Source organism: Panulirus ornatus, chromosome 11 (genome assembly GCF_036320965.1).
Source record: "Panulirus ornatus isolate Po-2019 chromosome 11, ASM3632096v1, whole genome shotgun sequence".
Lineage (NCBI taxonomy): Eukaryota > Metazoa > Arthropoda > Malacostraca > Decapoda > Palinuridae > Panulirus > Panulirus ornatus.
Genome location: NC_092234.1, coordinates 19449054 through 19470744, shown reverse-complemented (window position 1 = coordinate 19470744; position 21691 = coordinate 19449054). Strand labels below are relative to the sequence as shown.

The window sequence follows — 21691 nt, the reverse complement described above, 5'->3', positions numbered from 1 at the left end:
GGTACAGTAGGGTTGAGGGTCAAGTCAATTGGGAGGTGAGTTTGAATGGAGAAAAACTGGAGGAAGTGAAGTGTTTTAGATATCTGGGAGTGGATCTGTCAGCGGATGGAACCATGGAAGCGGAAGTGGATCATAGGGTGGGGGAGGGGGCGAAAATTTTGGGAGCCTTGAAGAATGTGTGGAAGTCGAGAACATTATCTCGGAAAGGAAAAATGGGTATGTTTGAAGGAATAGTGGTTCCAACAATGTTGTATGGTTGCGAGGCGTGGGCTATGGATAGAGTTGTGCGCAGGAGGATGGATGTGCTGGAAATGAGATTTTTGAGGACAATGTGTGGTGTGAGGTGGTTTGATCGAGTAAGTAACGTAAAGGTAAGAGAGATGTGTGGAAATAAAAAGAGCGTGGTTGAGAGAGCAGAAGAGGGTGTTTTGAAATGGTTTGGGCACATGGAGAGAATGAGTGAGGAAAGATTGACCAAGAGGATATATGTGTCGGAGGTGGAGGGAACGAGGAGAAGAGGGAGACCAAATTGGAGGTGGAAAGATGGAGTGAAAAGGATTTTGTGTGATCGGGGCCTGAATATTCAGGAGGGTGAAAGGAGGGCAAGGAATAGAGTGAATTGGAGCGATGTGGTATACAGGGGTTGACGTGCTGTCAGTGGATTGAATCAAGGCATGTGAAGCGTCCGGGGTAAACCATGGAAAGCTGTGTAGGTATGTATATTTGCGTGTGTGGACGTGTGTATGTACATGTGTATGGGGGGGGTTGGGCCATTTCTTTCGTCTGTTTCCTTGCGGCTACCTCGCAAACGCGGGAGACAGCGACAAAGTAAAAAAAAAAAAAAAAAAAAAATATATATATATATATATATATATATATATATATATATATATATATATATATATATATATATATATATTTATAGATATATTTATGTATTTGTATAGATAGATATGTATATGTACCTCCATTGTCAGCAGGCAATGATTTTTATATAAACATGCTTATTATTTGAAGTGGTAGGTTTTGAATGGAGACACTGTATATTGCTCCAGACTATGAAAGCAGATGCAGCAAATGGACAGAGATCAGGGAGGAAATGTCACTTAACCTTTCACTGTGACATTCTATCCCCCCCCCTTCTTCCTTTCTCTTCATTCTATCCCTCCCTTCACACATCCATGGTCCTAGATGAATTTATCAGAGTTGGAACCATAGAAGAGTACTGGGATAGGGTTGGCCTTGTGGCAGCTTACATGGTTCTAGTGTAGTTGTCTTTTAATGAACCATAATTACTGAATCATCGCCTCTGCTGTAGTTTGCTCCTTTGCTGCCACCTCCCTATTCTCTTGTCATCTGTTTTGTTTCCTTGGCTTCTGTTGCATTCTTTTGTATTCTTTCCAAGTCTTTTTTTTTTTCTTTTGTTGTCTTTTCTGTTGTTCTCTTCTTTTATATATTGTCTCACATTGTTTTGTTGTTGTTTCATTATATATGTCTAATATGTTTCCTCTATTGCCCTGTTTTCTGTACTGTATCTTTGTCTTTTTAGTTGTAGTCTTCTCTCCAGTTTTACCACCCCTTGGATTCTGTCTTATCGTTCTTTTTTTTCTTCAACATTGTTATGTCTGTGGTGATTTTCAGATTTCTTGTGTCCTTGTCTTTTGTGTAGTCTTTTATCTTTTCACATTTCTTGTGATCATGGCTAGTGTTGTGCCTCCATTTCTCATATTGTTTTTCTATTATGTGCTTTTCGATGTTTTATGGTCTTGTCTCCTTAGTTCTGCATTTAGCTTCTCTGAAGTATCCCTTTAGTTTTATGATTTTTAGTTGTCTCATCTTTAGTGTCCCTGTCTTATTTGTTGGTAGTATTTTATCTGCAGTACCCTGGCTCTTCAGCTGTACCCTTTTCTCTTTTGTTGTATCATGTCTTTTGCCCTTGTGTCTTCATATATATGGTATCCTTGTCTTTTCTAATAACGTCTAGTCTCATCATTTTTCATGTGTATGTTTTTAGTTACATTCTTATGATATCTGTTTTGTCCATTTCTTCTATGTGCATTCTGTTTTGTCATGCTCTAGTTTCATTTGTTTCTTTTGTTGTTCTTAGTGTTATCTTTTTTGTTTTTATCATTTTTTTTTTATATTGTGACATTATTGTATTGTGTCATTACTAACAGCATTTTACTGTATATGCTTCTGTACTTCCCACCTCTTTTCAATGAGCTCTGCATCCTTTTTGATGTATATAAAAAAGAATGCAAAGTTTAACATGAATGATAATTATCAAGCATCCATGGTACTGGGATGCTATTAGTGGTTGCATGGTTTTCAATTTACTGATGCAGTTACACATTTTTAGAGTGAATACCTGGTGAAGTGTTTAGAGGTCTTCACCCCTCACAACCTAGGCTGGGCCCAGGTTGCTGGCTCGGGTCATTGGTCGATCAAGCTGTTGGAAGCTGTAACCCTCAGGCCCACATATCCCCAACATGGCTGGTCTGGTACACTTTATAGGTACTTCTCCAGTTCACTCTTGAACTTCTTTGCAGTGCTTCTTATGCTGTTTCTGATGGTAATTAGCAAAAATTTGAAGTCTTGGGCCCTAGATGTTCAAAGTGTTCTTTCTCCTTGTGCATATCTCACCTTTCAATTTCAGAGGTAGTATTGTACAGAGTCTTCTAAAGTAATGCTAGTAGGATGTTAATTTCGAATGTGAGTTGGGAACCATACATTATAGGATTTTCCAGGGATATATGATGCTATACCTCTCCTGTCCACACTCCAGGCAGTGTGGCCTCAGAGATTTCGGCCATTCCTAGTAATTTAGTTCCTTTACCACAGAAATATGGGTTATGAAAGATCTTTAGACACTTTATGATTCCACAGTATTGCCCATCTTGTAGGGTAATGATAGAATGCTTCAATATATTTGTGAAAGAATTAGCACCTTGAATGATATCATCATTGTTTTTTCTTCCTTTGTCTTGAAGGTCTGCAAGGTCCAGCTTGCCATCCTTTTGCATGAGGCACTGTTATTTTGCTGTGTTCACTGTAAGCTATGTTGTTAGACATAATTGTTCTGGAGTCTTTTACATTACTTACCTGGTTTATGATAGCATGTAGTATTCTGTGTTGTTTTTGATCTTTTCATATTCTCCACACAGGAGGAGTTTATATTTACCTCAGTTGAAAAGCAAGTTGTTCTCAGTTGCCGAGTTAAGACTTTGTGTATGTCTCTTTGTATCCTATATGGCATCTTTTGTTAATGTGATTTATGTGCTTATTCTTGTATCATCTGCAAAGGATGATATTAAACTGTGGCTTTTTTTTCTTTTTTTTTTTTTTGCAAGTGTTAGATGTAAGAATGAGGAACAGGAGGGGTGCATTTACAATTTGGGTGCAGTGCTGAACTGCTTTTGGTTTGCATTTCTAAATGTTTTTGAGAGTTTACTATAGAATTTGTTGGATGATAATAACTTTGACCTTGTTACATGATTACTGAGTTCAGAAATGAAGAAAAAACCGTATTACATTTTGAGTGAAGTAATGTTGTTTGTGCATCTGTGTGGAGAATGCAGGGTAGTTGAATTGTAAGCATTTAGTGTTTTCTTTTGTGGTAGTATTATTATGGGCATGAAGGGTCTTGGGATGTGACTATATTGTGTTTGTGGCATTTTATGGATGTATATAACCCCAGTGGGTAGGATGAACAATTTGATTGTCTATTTGGTGTAGGACTCGAACCTGAGTGGATTCAATTATATGTATCATGATTCATAGCCATTGGTACATATTAAGGAAACTCTGTTGTGTATAGTTTCTGCCATGATTTTAGATCTCATTGTTTTTCTTTTTTTTTTTTATTCTTGTGCTTCTTTTTGTAAATTTTCTCCAATTTTACTAATATTCCAACCAATTTTTGTCCATTTCAAGTGGTTAATGTCATTTTTAATTTGTTCCCACCAGTTTTTAACAACTGTCATTTCCACTACCTCAGTTGCCATTTCAGATTAAAAGTTTGCGACTTGTGCTTTTAAGGAGGTTACCATCACTTTTATGTTTTTTTTATCAGATTGTTTCTTTCAGGAGTGACCGGACAGATGTTGTTGGTGAATTACGGACTGCAGAGGAACAGGTGGAGGAGCTGCGGTTGTTGTGTGAGGCATATACTAGATCCTTAGAGAAATGCCTCCACACACACACTACATCTGATGAGAAGAAATTGGTTAGTATGCAAGAATCACATTATGAATTTTTTCATGCTTGATTGCCATTTTCCATTTTAGCAAAGTAGCACTAGGAACAGATGAAAAAAGGCCACATCTGCTCACATCCATTCTCTAGCTGTTGTGTGTAATGCACTGAAACCACAGCTCCCTATCTGCAATCAGGCCTTACAGACCTTTCCATGGTTTACCCTGGACACTTCACATTTCTTGGTTGAGTTCATTGTGCATATCGACCCTAGCATACCACATTGTTCCAATTCACACTATCCTGTGCAGTTTATTGTGCATATCGACCCTAGCATACCACATTGCTCCAATTCACACTATCCTGTGCAGTTTATTGTGCATATCGACCCTAGCATACCACATTGTTCCAATTCACACTATCCTGTGCACCCTTCTGTATGTCCATGCCCTGATTGGTCAAATATTTTTTACTCCATCCTTCCATTTCCAATAATTTTGTCTCCATGTTCTTGTTCCCTCCTTTTTTGACACATATATACCCTTTGTCAACCTTTCCTTGCTCATTCTCTCCATATATCCAAATTATTTCAGCACACCCTCCTCTGCTCTGTCCTCCCAATTTTTTTTTATCATCACACATTTCCCTTACTTTTTCATTACTTGTTCAAACAACCTCACATCACATATTGTCTTCAAATATTTCATTACCAACACATCCACCCTCCTCCACACAGACTTACCCAGAGGCCATGCCTTGGATCCACTACTATTTGATCACACATACCTATTTTTGCCCTCCCAGATGACATTCTCCCTTTGTTACATTATTGCAGCTAAAACAGGTATATAGTCTATATATTACTGGATTTTTCAGTTCTGGTGAAAATTCAAGAAAATGTACTGGACAGAGGAAATCAAAGCTGTCTTCTGCTAGGAACTTGGGTTGGAATGCCTTAAAGGTCTATCTCAGATCACTTTTGTGCTCTAAATTGCCCTTTTTTCCCTCCTAGGACCTGTGGGTCAAAGACTTGGTGTCTTCAGTTTTCTTGAATGTTTTTTTTTTTTTTTCTTTTCTTGCTTTGTCGCTGTCTCCCGCGTTTGCGAGGTAGCGCAAGGAAACAGACGAAAGAAATGGCCCAACCCACCCCCATACACATGTATATACATACGTCCACACACGCAAATATACATACCTACACAGCTTTCCATGGTTCACCCCAGACGCTTCACATGCCCTGATTCAATCCACTGACAGCACATCAACCCCGGTATACCACATCGATCCAATTCACTCTATTCCTTGCCCGCCTTTCACCCTCCTGCATGTTCAGGCCCCGATCACACAAAATCTTTTTCTCTCCATCTTTCCACCTCCAATTTGGTCTCCCACTTCTCCTCGTTCCCTCCACCTCCGACACATATATCCTCTTGGTCAATCTTTCCTCACTCATTCTCTCCATGTGCCCAAACCATTTCAAAACACCCTCTTCTGCTCTCTCAACCACGCTCTTTTTATTTCTACACATCTCTCTTACCCTTAGGTTACTTACTTGATCAAACCACCTCACACCACACATTGTCCTCAAACATCTCATTTCCAGCACATCCATCCTCCTGCGCACAACTCTATCCATAGCCCACGCCTCGCAACCATACAACATTGTTGGAACCACTATTCCTTCAAACATACCCATTTTTGCTTTCGGAGATAATGTTCTCGACTTCCACACATTCTTCAAGGCTCCCAGGATTTTCGCCCCCTCCTCCACCCTATGATCCACTTCCGCTTCCATGGTTCCATCTGCTGCCAGATCCACTCCCAGATATCTAAAACACTTTACTTCCTCCAGTTTTTCTCCATTCAAACTTACCTCCCAATTGACTTGACCCTCAACCCTACTGTACCTAATAACCTTGCTCTTATTCACATTTACTCTTAACTTTCTTCTTTCACACTTTTTACCAAACTCAGTCACCAGCTTCTGCAGTTTCTCACATGAATCAGCCACCAGCGCTGTATCATCAGCAAACAATAACTGACTCACTTCCCAAGCTCTCTCATCCCCAACAGACTTCATACTTGCCCCTCTTTCCAAAACTCTTGCATTCACCTCCCTAACAATCCCATCCATAAACAAATTAAACAACCATGGAGACATCACACACCCCTGCCGCAAACCTACATTCACTGAGAACCAATCACTCTCCTCTCTTCCTACACGTACACATGCCTTACATCCTCGATAAAAACTTTTCACTGCTTCTAACAACTTGCCTCCCACACCATATATTCTTAATACCTTCCACAGAGCATCTCTGTCAACTGTATCATATCCCTTCTCCAGATCCATAAATGCTACATACAAATCCATTTGCTTTTCTAAGTATTTCTCACATACATTCTTCATAGCAAACACCTGATCCACACATCCTCTACCACTTCTGAAACCACACTGCTCTTCCCCAATCTGATGCTCTGTACATGCCTTCACCCTCTCAATCAATCTTGAATGTGCTTGCAAATATAAAATCTGCTGAAGCCCTAGTGAAAACATATCACAATAAATTTGGTGACATTTTACTCTCAAAAAAGTTTTGTAATGCTTTTACTGTATTTTTCAGAATTCTGTAATCTCTCGAGTAAAACACACATAAGTGAAAATAGGAGACTAGTAATTCCCACTTACCAGTGGATGTGTATCTGTCAAAAATATGTTGTTTCGAGGAAAATCTCTATTGAGATTTGTGTTGCTTCTGTCCCATAGAGGCACAGTAATATGGGCTACATCAACCGTAAGCACTTACTTGATGAAGTGGTATGCATTCTTCAGAGAAAAATGAAGAAATGAAGACCAATACCATATTCCTATCCTTTGTTTCCTGTAGCCACTAGCTGTCTTCTTTGGGAATCCCAGTCCCTCATGCTGATCATGTGACACTTTATGATTTTAAGATTTGCATTTTCAGGACAGTTATTTCATATGTGTTGCAGTTAAATCAGTGTACAGATATCAGAAAGATTTAGTGATGTTGTTAGGTGTTTGTCAGTGTGTAGAAAGGTTTGGCACACAACTAAAGAATAATGAATTTAACGTCATAAGGGGTTTTATAGTGTGGCCTCTAAGAACCCATCAGACAGAGGATTTCCCCAGTTATCAGCAATGGTGTATAGGTTTAATGTGCAAGAATTGTTGGTCAAACCCACCCTTTGAAATATGCTGTGAATATGCAGTTAGTAACCTTTTGCTGGAGCCTTTATTGATACTTATTAAGATGGGAGAGCAAAGACTAGGTTGTCAGACAACTTGACCATATTTGTGTTCTTAGAAAAGATGACACAGGATGAAAAGCTGCAAACAACAAATGATTATATGCTCCTTAAGGTTTTGGAAAAATAAAGGAAGATATGATGCTATCTCTTGTTTAGCTTAATTATCATGGATTGTATCACTGATTTTATTGCTAGAGGTGGCTCATAAGATATAAAGCTATAATGCCATGTCTAGATTTTACGCAGATCATAGTACTGAAGAAACATTCATCCTACTTACTTAGTTGGACTTTTTCCAGTTGGTTGTGTAAATATGTTTATTGTCACGTTCTGCCTCCACCCCTTACACATTAAAGGGTGTGTATGCAGCCCATAGTCCCATTAAAACAGATAACTCTGAAATAATGACTTCTGTTAACAAAGAGATATGGGCAAGACACTGATTCCCTTCCAATCTGGCTAACATCGTCTGACACCTGGCAGCCTTAATTGTACCTACTCTCCCTTCATCTCAAGTTGGTCAAATACCAAACATGGATAAAAATCAATAGAAATTTATTTGTAATAACAAAATAAACATGGCTCTCTCGTAACACAAGTAATGCAATTTATCATGATACATGGATCTCTCTCTCTACATTACTTTACTTAACATCACTCTGGCAAATTCACTAGCCTCAATTATATAACACAAGGGTTAGGGGATAGGGGTGAAAGAATACTTCCCACGCATTCCTCACATGTCGTAGAAGGCTACTAGAGGGTACGGGAGCGGGGGGCCAGAAATCCTCCCCTCTGTATTTTTAACTTTCTAAAAAATGGGAAACAGAAGGAGTCACGCGGGGAGTGCTCATCCTCCTTGTAGACTCAGATTGGGGTGTATGAATGTGTGTGGATGTAACCAAGATGTGAAAAAAGGAGAGATAGGTAGTATGTTTGAGGAAAGGAACCTGGATATTTTGGCTCTGAGTGAAACGAAACTCAAGGGTAAAGGGGAAGAGTGGTTTGGGAATGTCTTGGTAGTAAAGTCAGGGGTTAGTGAGAGGACAAGAGCAAGGGAAGGAGTAGTAGTACTCCTGAAACAGGAGTGGTGGGAGTATGTGATAGAGTGTAAGAAAGTAAATTCTCGATTAATATGGGTAAAACTGAAAGTTGATGGAGAGAGATGGGTGATTATTGGTGCATATGCACCTGGGCATGAGAAGAAAGATCATGAGAGGCAAGTGTTTTGGGAGCAGCTGAATGAGTGTGTTAGTGGTTTTGATGCACGCGACCGGGTTATAGTGATGGGTGATTTGAATGCAAAGGTGAGTAATGTGGCAGTTGAGGGAATAATTGGTATACATGGGGTGTTCAGTGTTGTAAATGGAAATGGTGAAGAGCTTGTAGATTTATGTGCTGAAAAAGGACTGGTGATTGGGAATATGTGGTTTAAAAAGTGAGATATACATAAGTATACGTATGTAAGTAGGAGAGATGGCCAGAGAGCGTTATTGGATTACGTGTTAATTGACAGGTGTGCAAAAGAGAGACTTTTGGATGTAAATGTGCTGAGAGGTGCAACTGGAGGGATGTCTGATCTTTATCTTGTGGAGGCTAAGGTGAAGATTTGTATGGGTTTTCAGAAAAGAAGAGTGACTGTTGGGGTGAAGAGCGTGGTGAGAGTAAGTGAGCTTGGGAAGGAGACTTGTGTGAGGAAGTACCAGGAGAGACTGAGTTCAGAATGGAAAAAGGTGAGAACAATGGAAGTAAGGGGAGTGGGGGAGGAATGGGATGTATTTAGGGAATCAGTGATGGATTGCGCAAAAGATGCTTGTGGCATGAGAAGCGTGGAAGGTGGGTTGATTAGAAAGGGTAGTGAGTGGTGGGATGAAGAAGTAAGATTGCTAGTGAAAGAGAAGAGAGAGGCATTTGGACGATTTTTGCAGGGAAAAAATGCAGTTGAGTGGGAGATGTATAAAAGAAAGAGACAGGAGGTCAAGAGAAAGGTGCAAGAGGTGAAAAAGAGGGCAAATGAGAGTTGGGGTGAGAGAGTATCATTAAATTTTAGGGAGAATAAAAAGATGTTCTGGAAGGAGGTAAATAAAGTGCGTAAGACAAGGGAGCAAATGGGAACTTCAGTGAAGGGCGCTAATGGGGAGGTGATAACAAGTAGTGGTGATGTGAGAAGGAGATGGAGTGAGTATTTTGAAGGTTTGTTGAATGTGTTTGATGATAAAGTGGCAGATATAGGGTGTTTTGGTTGAGGTGGTGTGCAAAGTGAGAGGGTTAGGGAAAATGATTTGGTTAACAGAGAAGAGGTAGTAAAAGCTTTGCAGAAGATGAAAGCCGGCAAGGCAGCAGGTTTGGATGGTATTGCAGTGGAATTTATTAAAAAAGGGAGTGACTGTATTGTTGACTGGTTGGTAAGGTTATTTAATGTATGTATGACTCATGGTGAGGTGCCTGAGGATTGGCGGAATGCGTGCATAGTGCCATTGTACAAAGGCAAAGGGGATAAGAGTGAGTGCTCAAATTACAGAGGTATAAGTTTGTTGAGTATTCCTGGTAAATTATATGGGAGGGTATTGATTGAGAGGGTGAAGGCATGTACAGAGCATCAGATTGGTTAAGAGGAGTGTGGTTTCAGAAGTGGTAGAGGATGTGTGGATCAGGTGTTTGCTTTGAAGAATGTATGTGAGAAATACTTAGAAAAGCAAATGGATTTGTATGTAGCATTTATGGATCTGGAGAAGGCATATAATAGAGTTGATAGAGATGCTCTGTGGAAGGTATTAAGAATATATGGTGTGGGAGGCAAGTTGTTAGAGGCAGTGAAAAGTTTTTATCGAGGATGTAAGGCATGTGTACGTGTAGGAAGAGAGGAAAGTGATTGGTTCTCAGTGAATGTAGGTTTGCGGCAGGGGTGTGTAATGTCTCCATGGTTGTTTAATTTGTTTATGGATGGGGTTGTTAGGGAGATGAATGCAAGAGTTTTGGAAAGAGGGGCAAGTATGAAGTCTGTTGTGGATGAGAGAGCTTGGGAAGTGAGTCAGTTGTTGTTCGCTGATGATACAGCGCTGGTGGCTGATTCATGTGAGAAAGTGCAGAAGCTGGTGACTGAGTTTGGTAAATTGTGTGAAAGAAGAAAGTTAAGAGTAAATGTAAATAAGAGCAAGGTTATTAGGTACAGTAGGGTTGAGGGTCAAGTCAATTGGGAGGTAAGTTTGAATGGAAAAAACTGATGGAAGTAAAGTGTTTTAGATATCTGGTAGTGGATGGAACCATAGAAGCGGAAGTGAATCATAGGGTGGGGGAGGGGGCGAAAATCCTGGGAGCCTTGAAGAATGTGTGGAAGTCGAGAACATTATCTCAGAAAGCAAAAATGGGTATGTTTGAAGGAATAGTGGTTCCAACAATGTTGTATGGTTGCGAGGCGTGGGCGATGGATAGAGTTGTGCGCAGGAGGGTGGATGTGCTGGAAATGAGATGTTTGAGGACAATGTGTGTTGTGAGGTGGTTTGACCGAGTAAGTAATGTAAGGGTAAGAGAGATGTGTGAAATAAAAAGAGCGTGGTTGAGAGAGCAGAGGAGGGTGTTTTGAAATGGTTTGGGCACATGGAGAGAATGAGTGAGGAAAGATTGACCAAGAGGATATATGTGTCGGAGGTGGAGGGAACGAGAAGTGGGAGACCAAATTGCAGGTGGAAAGATGGAGTGAAAAAGATTTTGAGTGATTGGGGCCTGAACATGCAGGAGGGTGAAAGGTGGGCAAGGAATAGAGTGAATTGGATCGATGTGGTATACCGGGGTTGACATGCTGTCAGTGGATTGAATCAGGGCATGTGAAGCGTCTAGGGTAAACCATGGAAAGTTGTGTGGGGCCTGGATGTGGAAAGGGAGCTGTGGTTTCGGGCATTATCGCATGACAGCTAGAGACTGAGTGTGAACGAATGGGGCCTTTGTTGTCTTTTCCTAGCGCTACCTCGCACACATGAGGGGGGAGGGGGATGGTATTCCATGTGTGGCGAGGTGGCGATGGGAGTGAATGGGGGCAGACAGTGTGAATTGTGTGCATGGGTATATATGTATGTGTCTGTGTGTGTATATATATGTGTACATTGAGATGTATAGGTATGTATATTTGCATGTGTGGACGTGTATGTATATACATGTGTATGGGGGTGGGTTGGGCCATTTCTTTCTTCTGTTTCCTTGCGCTACCTCGCAAATGCGGGAGACAGCGACAAAGCAAAATAATAATAAATAAAAAAAAGGGTTTGAAATGACTGAGATGTGTACAGATTACATTATACATTTCCAACAGCTTTGTATCATATCTTCCTCTTATGACCACCTTCCAGTTTCTATGCAATTTCTCAAAGAAAACTGAATAAGATATAATGGGTAACTATAATATGTATGGGTAAATACGGGAGATAACTGTAACATCCCCCTCCCAAAAGAGACATGAGTCAGCCACGAGATGACTCATGACAAACTGGTATACGAGACAGTACATCAACTATAACATTATCCTCTCTTCTTATATGCTTAATAATCAAGTTATACTCTTGTAACAAAAGACTCTACCTTGTTAAATGTTGGTTTACATTTTTCATCTTATGCAAAAATACAAGGGGATTATGATCCGTAAAGCCTACCTACTCCTCTCAGAGATACATCAAAATTATTCAAACTTAAAATCAAGGCTAATGTTTCCTTTTCAATAGTACTATAGTTTTTCTGATAGGACAGAAACTTTGAAAAATAACATATTGGGAAATCAATATCATCTCTCCTGCATTAAGACTCCACCAACCCCAAAATCACTTGCATTGTATACAATTTAAATGGTCTGTCATGATTTGGAGTAGAAAGTATAGGTGTACATACAAGTATCTCTTTCAGTTTCTTTAAAGGCCTCATCACATTGATCGCTCCATACAAATTTGACTTTCTTTGACAATAAGTTGGTTAATGGTAAAGCATTGATTGAAAAATTCTTACAAAACCTACGATGATATCCAGCCCTACCCAGAAATCTCACTAATTCTTTTTTATTTGTAGGAACTGGAAATTTTACAGTGCTTTCCATCTTAGCAGTGATTGATTTTACACATCCCTGACCAACAACATAACCTATATATTCTACAGTTGCTTTAACAGATTCACTCTTTACAATGTTTACCATTTAAGTTTGCTTTGTCCAACCTATTAAACACTTCCCTTATTAAATACAAATGTTCTTCCCAATTTTTTTTGACAATAACGATCATCTATATATACAGAACAATCTTTAACATCACACAATACTTTATTTACTAATCTTTGGAAAGTACTACCACTGTTTTTCATACCAAAGGGCATCACTTTATACTGATACAAACCATCCATAGTTACAAATGCAGAAATTTCTTTTGCTCTTTCAGTCAAAAGTACGTCTCAATACCCTTTTAATAAGTCTAACTTAGTTACAAATTTATCATCTATCTGATCAATACAAACATCTACTCTTGGAATAGGATATGAGTCAGCTTTAGTTATTTTATTTACCTTTCTGAAATCAGTACAAAATCTGTAGGAAATACCATCAGGTTCAGTTATCAACACACAAGGTGAACTCCGGGGACTATTACTTTTTTCAATCAGATCATTGTCAAGCATATACTGTACTTCTTTTCTCATTATCTCTCTCATTTTAGGTGTTGCATCGTCAATCTTTACTTCCTGCAGTAATACATCAGTTCTCTTAGGAACATCTGAAAACAAACACCTAAATTCATTCATTATTTGTATGATCTCATCTCTCCTCTCAGTTACTAAATGATCAAGCTTCTTTTTCAAATTATGTCACGCCTGAATTTTTTAACAATTTGCCTTCACATTTCTCCAACTTTACATTCTCACTTCCATCCACATCCTCTGCATCATCAGACATAACACATGCACAAGGCACATTTGTAACCTCATCATCCTTTGCAGAATTTATATTATGATAAGGTTTTATCATGTTTATGTGACACAATTGGTTTGGCTTCCATCTTTCTGAAGTATTCACAGTGTAGTTCAAGTCATCCACTCTTTTCTCAATAACCCAGGGACCATAAAACCGTGCTCTCAGAGGATTTCCTGTCTGAGGCAATAATACCAACACTCGATCACCTGGTTTGAACTTTCTGCTTCTAGATTTTTTTTGTTGTACCTTACCTTCATATCTTCTTGACACCCTTTCAAATTTTCTGCAGCAATCTCTCTAGCTCTACACAATCTGCTTTTAGAATCTGATACATACTTTAATAATCCAGGAGAATCACTCTTCCCTGACCATTTCTCTTTCAACATATTCTATGGACCTCTTATTTCATGTCCATAGACTAATCCAAATGGACTAAGACCTGTAGACTTGTGTACTGAATCTCTAATGGCAAAAAATGATAAAGGCAGACCCTCATCCCAGTCTACTGACAATTCCTCACAATGCTTTCTCAAAGTATTTTTCAAAGTCTGATGGAATCTCTCCACAACTTCTTGGCTGTGTGAATGATAAGCACTTGACATCTTATGTGTTATATGTAACCCCCTTTAGTATTTTCTTAAAATTCCTGAAGTGAAATTACTTCCCTGGTCTGACTGTATAATTTCAGGCACACCTACCCAGGAGAAATATTTCACTAACTCTTAAAATATTTTTAGAATGTATGCTACGTAATGGTACTACTTCTGGAAATCTGGTAGATGCACACAGTATTGTTAATAGGTACTGATTTCCATTATGTGTTTTAGGTAGAGAACCTACACAGTCAATTACAATTTTGTTAAAAGGTATACAAAATGCAGGAATTGGCTGCAATGATGCTGGTTGTATAGTCTGGTTGGGTTTACCTACTCTCTGACATAATTCACAAGTCTTGACATAATTCACAAGTCTTACAATACTGGGACACATCTTTCTTCATATTTGGCCGATGAAAATGAGGTAATATTCAATCATTTGTCTTCATAACTCCCAAATGTTCAGACAAACAAGAACTATGAGACTGAGCAATCACATATACCCTATAATTCTTTGGAACTACAATTTGCTTTTTGACCTTCCAGTGATCAGATGCTGGAACACAAGCAGGCCTCCATTTTCTCATTAACACACCATTTTGTACATAAGATCCAACTGACACATCCCTCTCCTTCCCATTTCTAGCAGCTTCACTCCAGCATTCTTTCAAACTCTCATCACCCTTCTGTAACTTTTGTCAACTCTTTCTTGTCCACAACAGAATCTAGAAATACATACATTTTTAATTCCGCAGTGCTATTCTCATTTTCATTTTTAATTGTAATATTTCTAATTACTTACTCTTCATTGAATAATTCACCTAAATCCTCTCTTTAACATTGACCTGGTCACAACATAAGCTGGATAAACTTTCACTACACTGTACATTACTATGAATCTGATTCTCTACAGTTTTATCTGTCATGTGGTTCACCTTTACAACAGTATCTACATCAAATGGATTACTACTCATAATAGGCTCTGGGACGAATTTGTCAGTCAAATCATTCCCCAATAGCATGTGTACTCCAGGCATAGGAAATTCCTCACATATCCCAACCTTTACATGGCCACTCACAAATCCACTCATAAGATCTATATAATGCAGTGGGATAGGCTTGCCTAACTAATACCCCTTTTACATTTATTTTTTCCCCAGAGTAAGACTCCTTTGTCCACTCTAATACATCTTGAATAATGTGGATATTTATCAGGTTTGTCACAATTCTGTCTATTACTCTGTTTTCAGGTTATTTCCTTTTTACAATATTTGTTAGCTATTTCTAACTGGTCAGCCATCCTGGCGGCTTCCGTCACATTTTTTCACTCTACTCTTGCATATTTCATAATATATTTTAGGTTGTAAGCCACTTTTGAACTGTTCCAACAGGATTAGCTGCCTCTGCTCCTCCATTGTTTCTACTTTTTTTGATTTACACCATCTATCAAATGTAATTCCACCTTCTCTAGCCATCTTCAGATGAGTTTGTCTGCTAATTTTCTTGACATCCCTAAACCTTCTGCTTCTGTTTCTGATTCCCCAGTTTTTGATACTGCTTCCTTAACAGCCTTATAATCTACTGATTCCATTAAACTTAGACATGCAATGCCTCTCTAGCCATACCCTTAAATTTACTCTTCACCAACATAGCCCAGTCAGTTTCATCATATTCTTTGATAGTTGCAAGTTTGTCAAATTGAATAAAGAAGTCCTCAGCTTCATTTTCTGTATACTCAGGTAACTGACTTACTCTATCATCTTTATCCCCAGTTCTTCTCCTTGTACCTGTCTCTTCTTCTGTTTCTAATTGTTTAAGCCTTACTTTTTTATCAGCTTGGATTCTCTCTTTTTTTACCTATATTTGAATTGTCTTAAGTTCAAATTATAATCTTAATCTCTCTATTGCAACTTTTTTTCTATTATCAACATCTTGAGATTCCTTCAATGTTCATAAGGACACCAACTGATCAATTAATTCTCTGTGCATGTCACTTTTGACATGTGTCAGTAGAGAAATTCCATGATTAACTGCCACCTTGTTCAGTTCATCTTTATTACACTGGTTCAGAAAATGTATATCCTGGGTTTCAGTAAACTTCTTACCATTATCTACCATGTTGAAACAGACTATGTTTACAAGTATGAACACTTACTTGTTTAGAGAAATCTTCATATATTTCAAGAGTGCACAGTATAGTACTAACCCACAATACTTCGGACAGCTTGAATTACATGGTTTCACAGTTTCACCTCCCAGGAGTGTGTTCACATTTTCATATCCTGAACAGCAGGCTTCCTCATTTTCAGCTCCCTGACAGCAAGTTTCACAGTTCACAGTCCCAGATAGCAGGTTTCACAGTTCGAGCATCCCAGACAGCAGGTTTCACAGTTCAAGATCCTGGACGGGCCCCCATGTTATGTTCTGCCTCTTTCCCTTACACATTTAAACAGATGACTCTGAAATAATGGCTTCTGTAAACAGAGAGATTTGGACTAGACACAGATTCCCTTACAATCTAGCTAACATCTCCTGACAGCTGACGGCCATAATTGTACCTGCTCTTTCCCTTCTTCTCAGGTTGGTCAAATACCACAGATGAAAATCTATAGAAATATGTTTTTTATTATTTATTCATTTATTATACTTAGTCGCTGTCTCCTGCGTTAGTGAGGTAGCACAAGGAAACAGACAAAAGAATGGCCCAACCCACTCACATACACATTTATATACATAAACGCCCTCACACGTACATATACATACCTCTACATTTCAATGTATACATAATATACATACACAGACATATACATATATACACATATACATATTCGTACTTTGTGCCTTCATCCATTTCCATCGCCACCCCGCCACACATGAAATGGCACCCCCCCTCCCTCCGCGTGCGCACGAGATAGCAATAGGAAAAGACAACAAAGGCCACATTTGTGTACACCCAGTCTCTAGCTGTCATGTGCAAGGCACCAAAACCACAGCTCCCTTTCCACATCCAGGCCCCACAAAACTTTCCATGATTTACCACAGACACTTCACATGCCCTGGTTCAATCTATTGACAGCATGTTGACCCGGTACACCACATCATTCCAGTTCACTCTATTCCTTGCATGCCTTTCACCCTCCTGTATGTTCAGGCCCCGATTGCTCAAAATCTTTTTCAATCCATCCTTCCATCTCCAATTTGGTCTCCCACTTCTCCTTGTTCCCTCCACCTCTGACACATATATCCTCTTGGTCAATCTTTCCTCACTCATTCTCTCCATGTGACCAAACCACTTCAATACACCCTCTTTTGCTCTCTCAACCACCCTCTTTTTATTACCACACATCTCTCTTCCCCTTTCATTACTTACTCGATCAAACCACCTCACACTGCATATTGTCCTCAAGCACTTCATTTCCAACACATCCACCTCCTCCATGTAACCCTATCTACAGCCAATGCCTCATGGCCATATAACATTGTTGGAACCACTATTCCTTCTAACATACCCATTTTTGCTCTCTGCGATAACATTCTTACCTTCTGCGCGTTCTGCAGCACTCCCAGAAACTTCGCCCCCTCCCCCACCTTATGACTCACTTCTGCTTTCATGGTTCCATCCACTGCTAAATCCACTCCCAGATATCTAAAACACTTCACTCCCTCCAATTTTTTCCATCCAAACTTACCCCCCAATTGACTGAACCTGATAACCTTGCTCTTATTCACATATACTCTCAGCTTCCTTCTTTCACATACTTTGCCAAACTCAGTCACCAACTTCTGCAGTTTGTTACCTGAATCAGCCACCAGCGCTGTATCATCAGCGAACAACAACTGACTCACTTCCCAAGCCCTTTCATCCTCAACAGACTGCATACTTGCCCAAACTCATGCATTTACCTCCCTAACCATCCCATCCATAAACAAATTAAACAACCATGGAGACATCACGCACCCCTGCCGCAAACCGACATTCACTGGGAACCAATCACTTTCCTATCTTCCTGCTTGTACACATGCCTTACATCCTGGATAAAAACTTTTCACTGCTTCTAGCAACTTTCCTCCCTCACCATATACTCTTATTACTTTCCAAAAAGCTTCTCTATCATCTCTGTCATATGCCTTCTGCAGATCCATAAATGCTACATACAAATCCACCTGTTTTTCTAAGTATTTATCACATACATTCTTCAAAGCATGCACCTGATCCACACATCCTCCACCATTTCTGAAACCACACGGCTCTTTCCCAATCTGAAGCTCTGTACATGCCTTTACCCTCTCAATCAATACCCTGCCATATAATTTCCCAGGAATACTCAACAAACTTATACCTCTGTAATTTGAACTCTCACTTTTATCCCCTTTGCCTTCGTACAGTGGTACTATACATGCATTCCACCAATCCTTTGGCACTTCACCATAAGCCATACATACATTGAATATCCTTACCAACCAGGCAACAACACAATCACCCCCTTTTTTTGATAAATTCCACAGCAATACCATCCAAACCCACTGCCTTGCTGGCTTTCATATCCTGCAAAGCTTTCACTACCTCTTCTCTGTTTACCAAATTTTTCTCCCAGACCCTCTCACTTCACACACCACCTTGATCAAAACACCTATGATAGAGTGGCAGATATAGGGTGTTTTTTTTCGAGGTGGTGTGCGAAGTGAGAGGGTCAGGGAGAATGATTTCGTAAACAGAGAAGAGGTAGTGAAAGCTTTGCGGAAGATGAAAGCTGGCAAGGCGGCAGGTTTGGATGGTATTGCTGTGCAGTTTATTGAACAAGGGGGTGACTGTGTTGTTGACTGGTTGGTGAGGATATTTAATGTATGTATGGCTCATGGTGAAGTGCCTAATGATTGGTAGAATGCATGTATAGTGCCATTGTACAAAAGCAAAGGGGATAAAGGTGAGTGTTCAGATTATAGAGGTACAAGGTTTTGAGTATTCCTGGAAAATTATGTGAGAGGGTGTTGATTGAGAGGGTGAAGGCATGTACAGAGCATCAGACTGGGGAAGAGCAGTGTGGTTTCAGAAGTGGTAGGGGATGTTTGGATCATCTGTTTGCTTTGAAGGATGTATGTGATAAATACTTAGAAAAACAGATGGATTTGTATGTAGCATTTAAGGATCTGGAAAAGGCATATGATAGAGTTGATAGAGATGCTTTATGGCAGGTAATAAGGGTATATGGTGTGGGAGGTAAGTTGCTAGAAGCAGTGAAAAGTTTTTATCAAGAATGTAAGACGTTTTTACCTGTAGGAAGAGAGGAAAGTGATTGGTTCCCAGTGAATGTCAGTTTGCAGCAGGGGTGTGTGATGTCTCCATGGTTGTTTAATTTGTTTATGGATGGGGTTGTTAGGGAGGTGAATCCAAGAGTTTTAGAAAGATGGTCAAGTGTGCAGTCTGCTATGGATGAGAGGGCTTGGGAAGTGAGTCAGTTGTTGTTCGCTGATGATACAGTGCTGGTGACTGATTGAGGTGCGAATGTGCAGAAGCTGGTGACTTGAGTTTGGTAAAGTGTGTGAAAGAAGAAAGCTGAGAGTAAATGTGAATAAGAGCAAGGTTATTAGGTACAGTAGGGTTGAAGGACAAGTCAATTGGGAGGTAAGTTTGAGTGGAGAAAAACTGGAGGAAGTGAAGTGTTTTAAATATCTGGGAGTGGTTTTGGCAGTGGCTGGAACCATGGAAGCGGAAGTGAGTCACAGGGTGGGGGAGGAGCGAAAGTTCTGAGAGCATTGAAGAATGTGTGGAAGGTGAGAACGTTACCTAGGAGAGCAAAAGTGGGTATGTTTGAAGGAATAGTGGTTTAACAATGTTATATGTTGTGAGGCATGGGCAATAGATAGGGTTGTGTGGAAGAGGGTGTATGTGTTGGAAATGAGATGTTTGAGGACAATATGTGATGTGAGGTGGTTTTATGAAGTAATGAAAGGGTAAGAGAGATGTGTGGTATTAAAAAGAGTGTGGTTGAGAGAGCAGAAGAGGGTGTTTTGAAATGGTTTGGTCACATGGAGAGAATGAGTGAGGAAAGATTGACCAAGAGGATATATGTGTCAGAGGTGGAGGGAACGAGAAGTGGGAGACCAAATTGGAAGTGGAAAGATGGAGTGAAAAAGATTTTGAGTGATCGGGGCCTGAACATGCAGGAGGGTGAAAGGTGTGCAAGGAATAGAGTGAATTGGAACGATGTGGTATACCAGGGTCGACGTGCTGTCAATGGATTGAACCAGAGCATGTAAAGCGTCTGGGGTAAACCATGGAAAGTTGTATGGGGCCTGGATGTGGAAAGGGAGCTGTGGTTTTGGTGCATTATTACATGACAGCTAGAGACTGAGTGTGAACGAATGGGGCCTTTGTTGTCTTTTCCTAGCGCTACCTCACACACATGAGGGGGGAGGGTGTTGTTATTCCACGTGTGGCGGGGTGGTGATGGGAATGAATAAAGGCAGACAGTATGAATTGTGTACATGGGTATGTATGTATATGTCTGTGTGTGTATATATATGTATACATCGAGATTTATAGGTATGTATATGTGCTGTGTGTGGATAGGGGAGAAAGAATACTTCCCACGCATTCCTCACGTGTCGTAGAAGGCGACTAAAGGGGACGGGAGCGGGGGGCCAGAAACCCTCCCCTCCTTGTATTTTGACTTTCTAAAAGGGGAAACAGAAGAAGGAGTCACGCGAGGAGTGCTCATCCTCCTCGAAGGCTCAGATTGGGGTGTCTAAATGTGTGTGGATGTAACCAAGATGAGAAAAAAGGAGAGATAGGTTGTATGTTTGAGGAAAGGAACCTGGATGTGTTAGCTCTGAGTGAAATGAAGCTCAAGGGTAAAGGGGAAGAGTGGTTTGGGAATGTCTTGGGAGTAAAGTCAGGGGTTAGTGAGAGGACAAGAGCAAGGGAAGGAGTAGCACTACTCCTGAAACAGGAGTTGTGGGAGTATGTGATAGAGTGTAAGAAAGTAAATTCTAGATTGATATGGGTAAAACTGAAAGTGTATGGAGAGAGATGGGTGATTATTGGTGCATATGCACCTGGGCATGAGAAGAAAGAGCATGAGAGGCAAGTTTTTGGGAGCAGCTGAATGAGTGTGTTAGTGGTTTTGATGCACGCGACCGGGTTATAGTGATGGGTGATTTGAATACAAAGGTGAGTAATGTGGCAGTTGAGGGAATGATTGGTATACATGGGGTGTTCAGTGTTGTAAATGGAAATGGTGAAGAGCCTGTAGATTTATGTGCTGAAAAAGGACTGGTGACTGGGAATACCTGGTCTAAAAAGCGAGATATACATAAGTATACGTATGTAAGTAGGAGAGATGGCCAGAGATCGTTATTGGATTACATGTTAATTGATAGGCGTGAAATAGAGAGACTTTTGGATGTTAATGTGCTGAGAGGTGCAACTGGAGGGAAGTCTGATCATTATCTTGTGGAGGCGAAGGTGAAGATTTGTTGGGGTTTTCAGAAAAGAAGAGAGAATGTTGGGGTAAAGAGGGTGGTGAGAGTAAGTGAGCTTGGGAAGGAGACTTGTGTGAGGAAGTACTAGGAGAGACTGAGTACAGAATGGAAAAAGGTGAGAACAAAAGAGGAGAGGGGAGTTGGGGAGGAATGGGATGTATTTAGGGAAGCAGTGATGGCTTGCGCAAAAGATGCTTGTGGCATGAGA

At 40.0% G+C, this 21691-nt stretch overlaps 1 protein-coding gene across 1 annotated transcript in view; it reads left to right on the top strand.

Annotated features, from left to right (window-relative positions):
- Window positions 1-21691, top strand: part of LOC139751129 (uncharacterized) — a 248865-nt gene that overhangs the window by 71754 nt on the left and 155420 nt on the right. The window contains exons 2-3 of the mRNA XM_071666228.1: window positions 4087-4261; window positions 5207-5211. Of these exons, the coding sequence (XP_071522329.1) occupies window positions 4087-4261; window positions 5207-5211 (180 nt within the window). The remainder of the gene's footprint in view (window positions 1-4086; window positions 4262-5206; window positions 5212-21691) is intronic.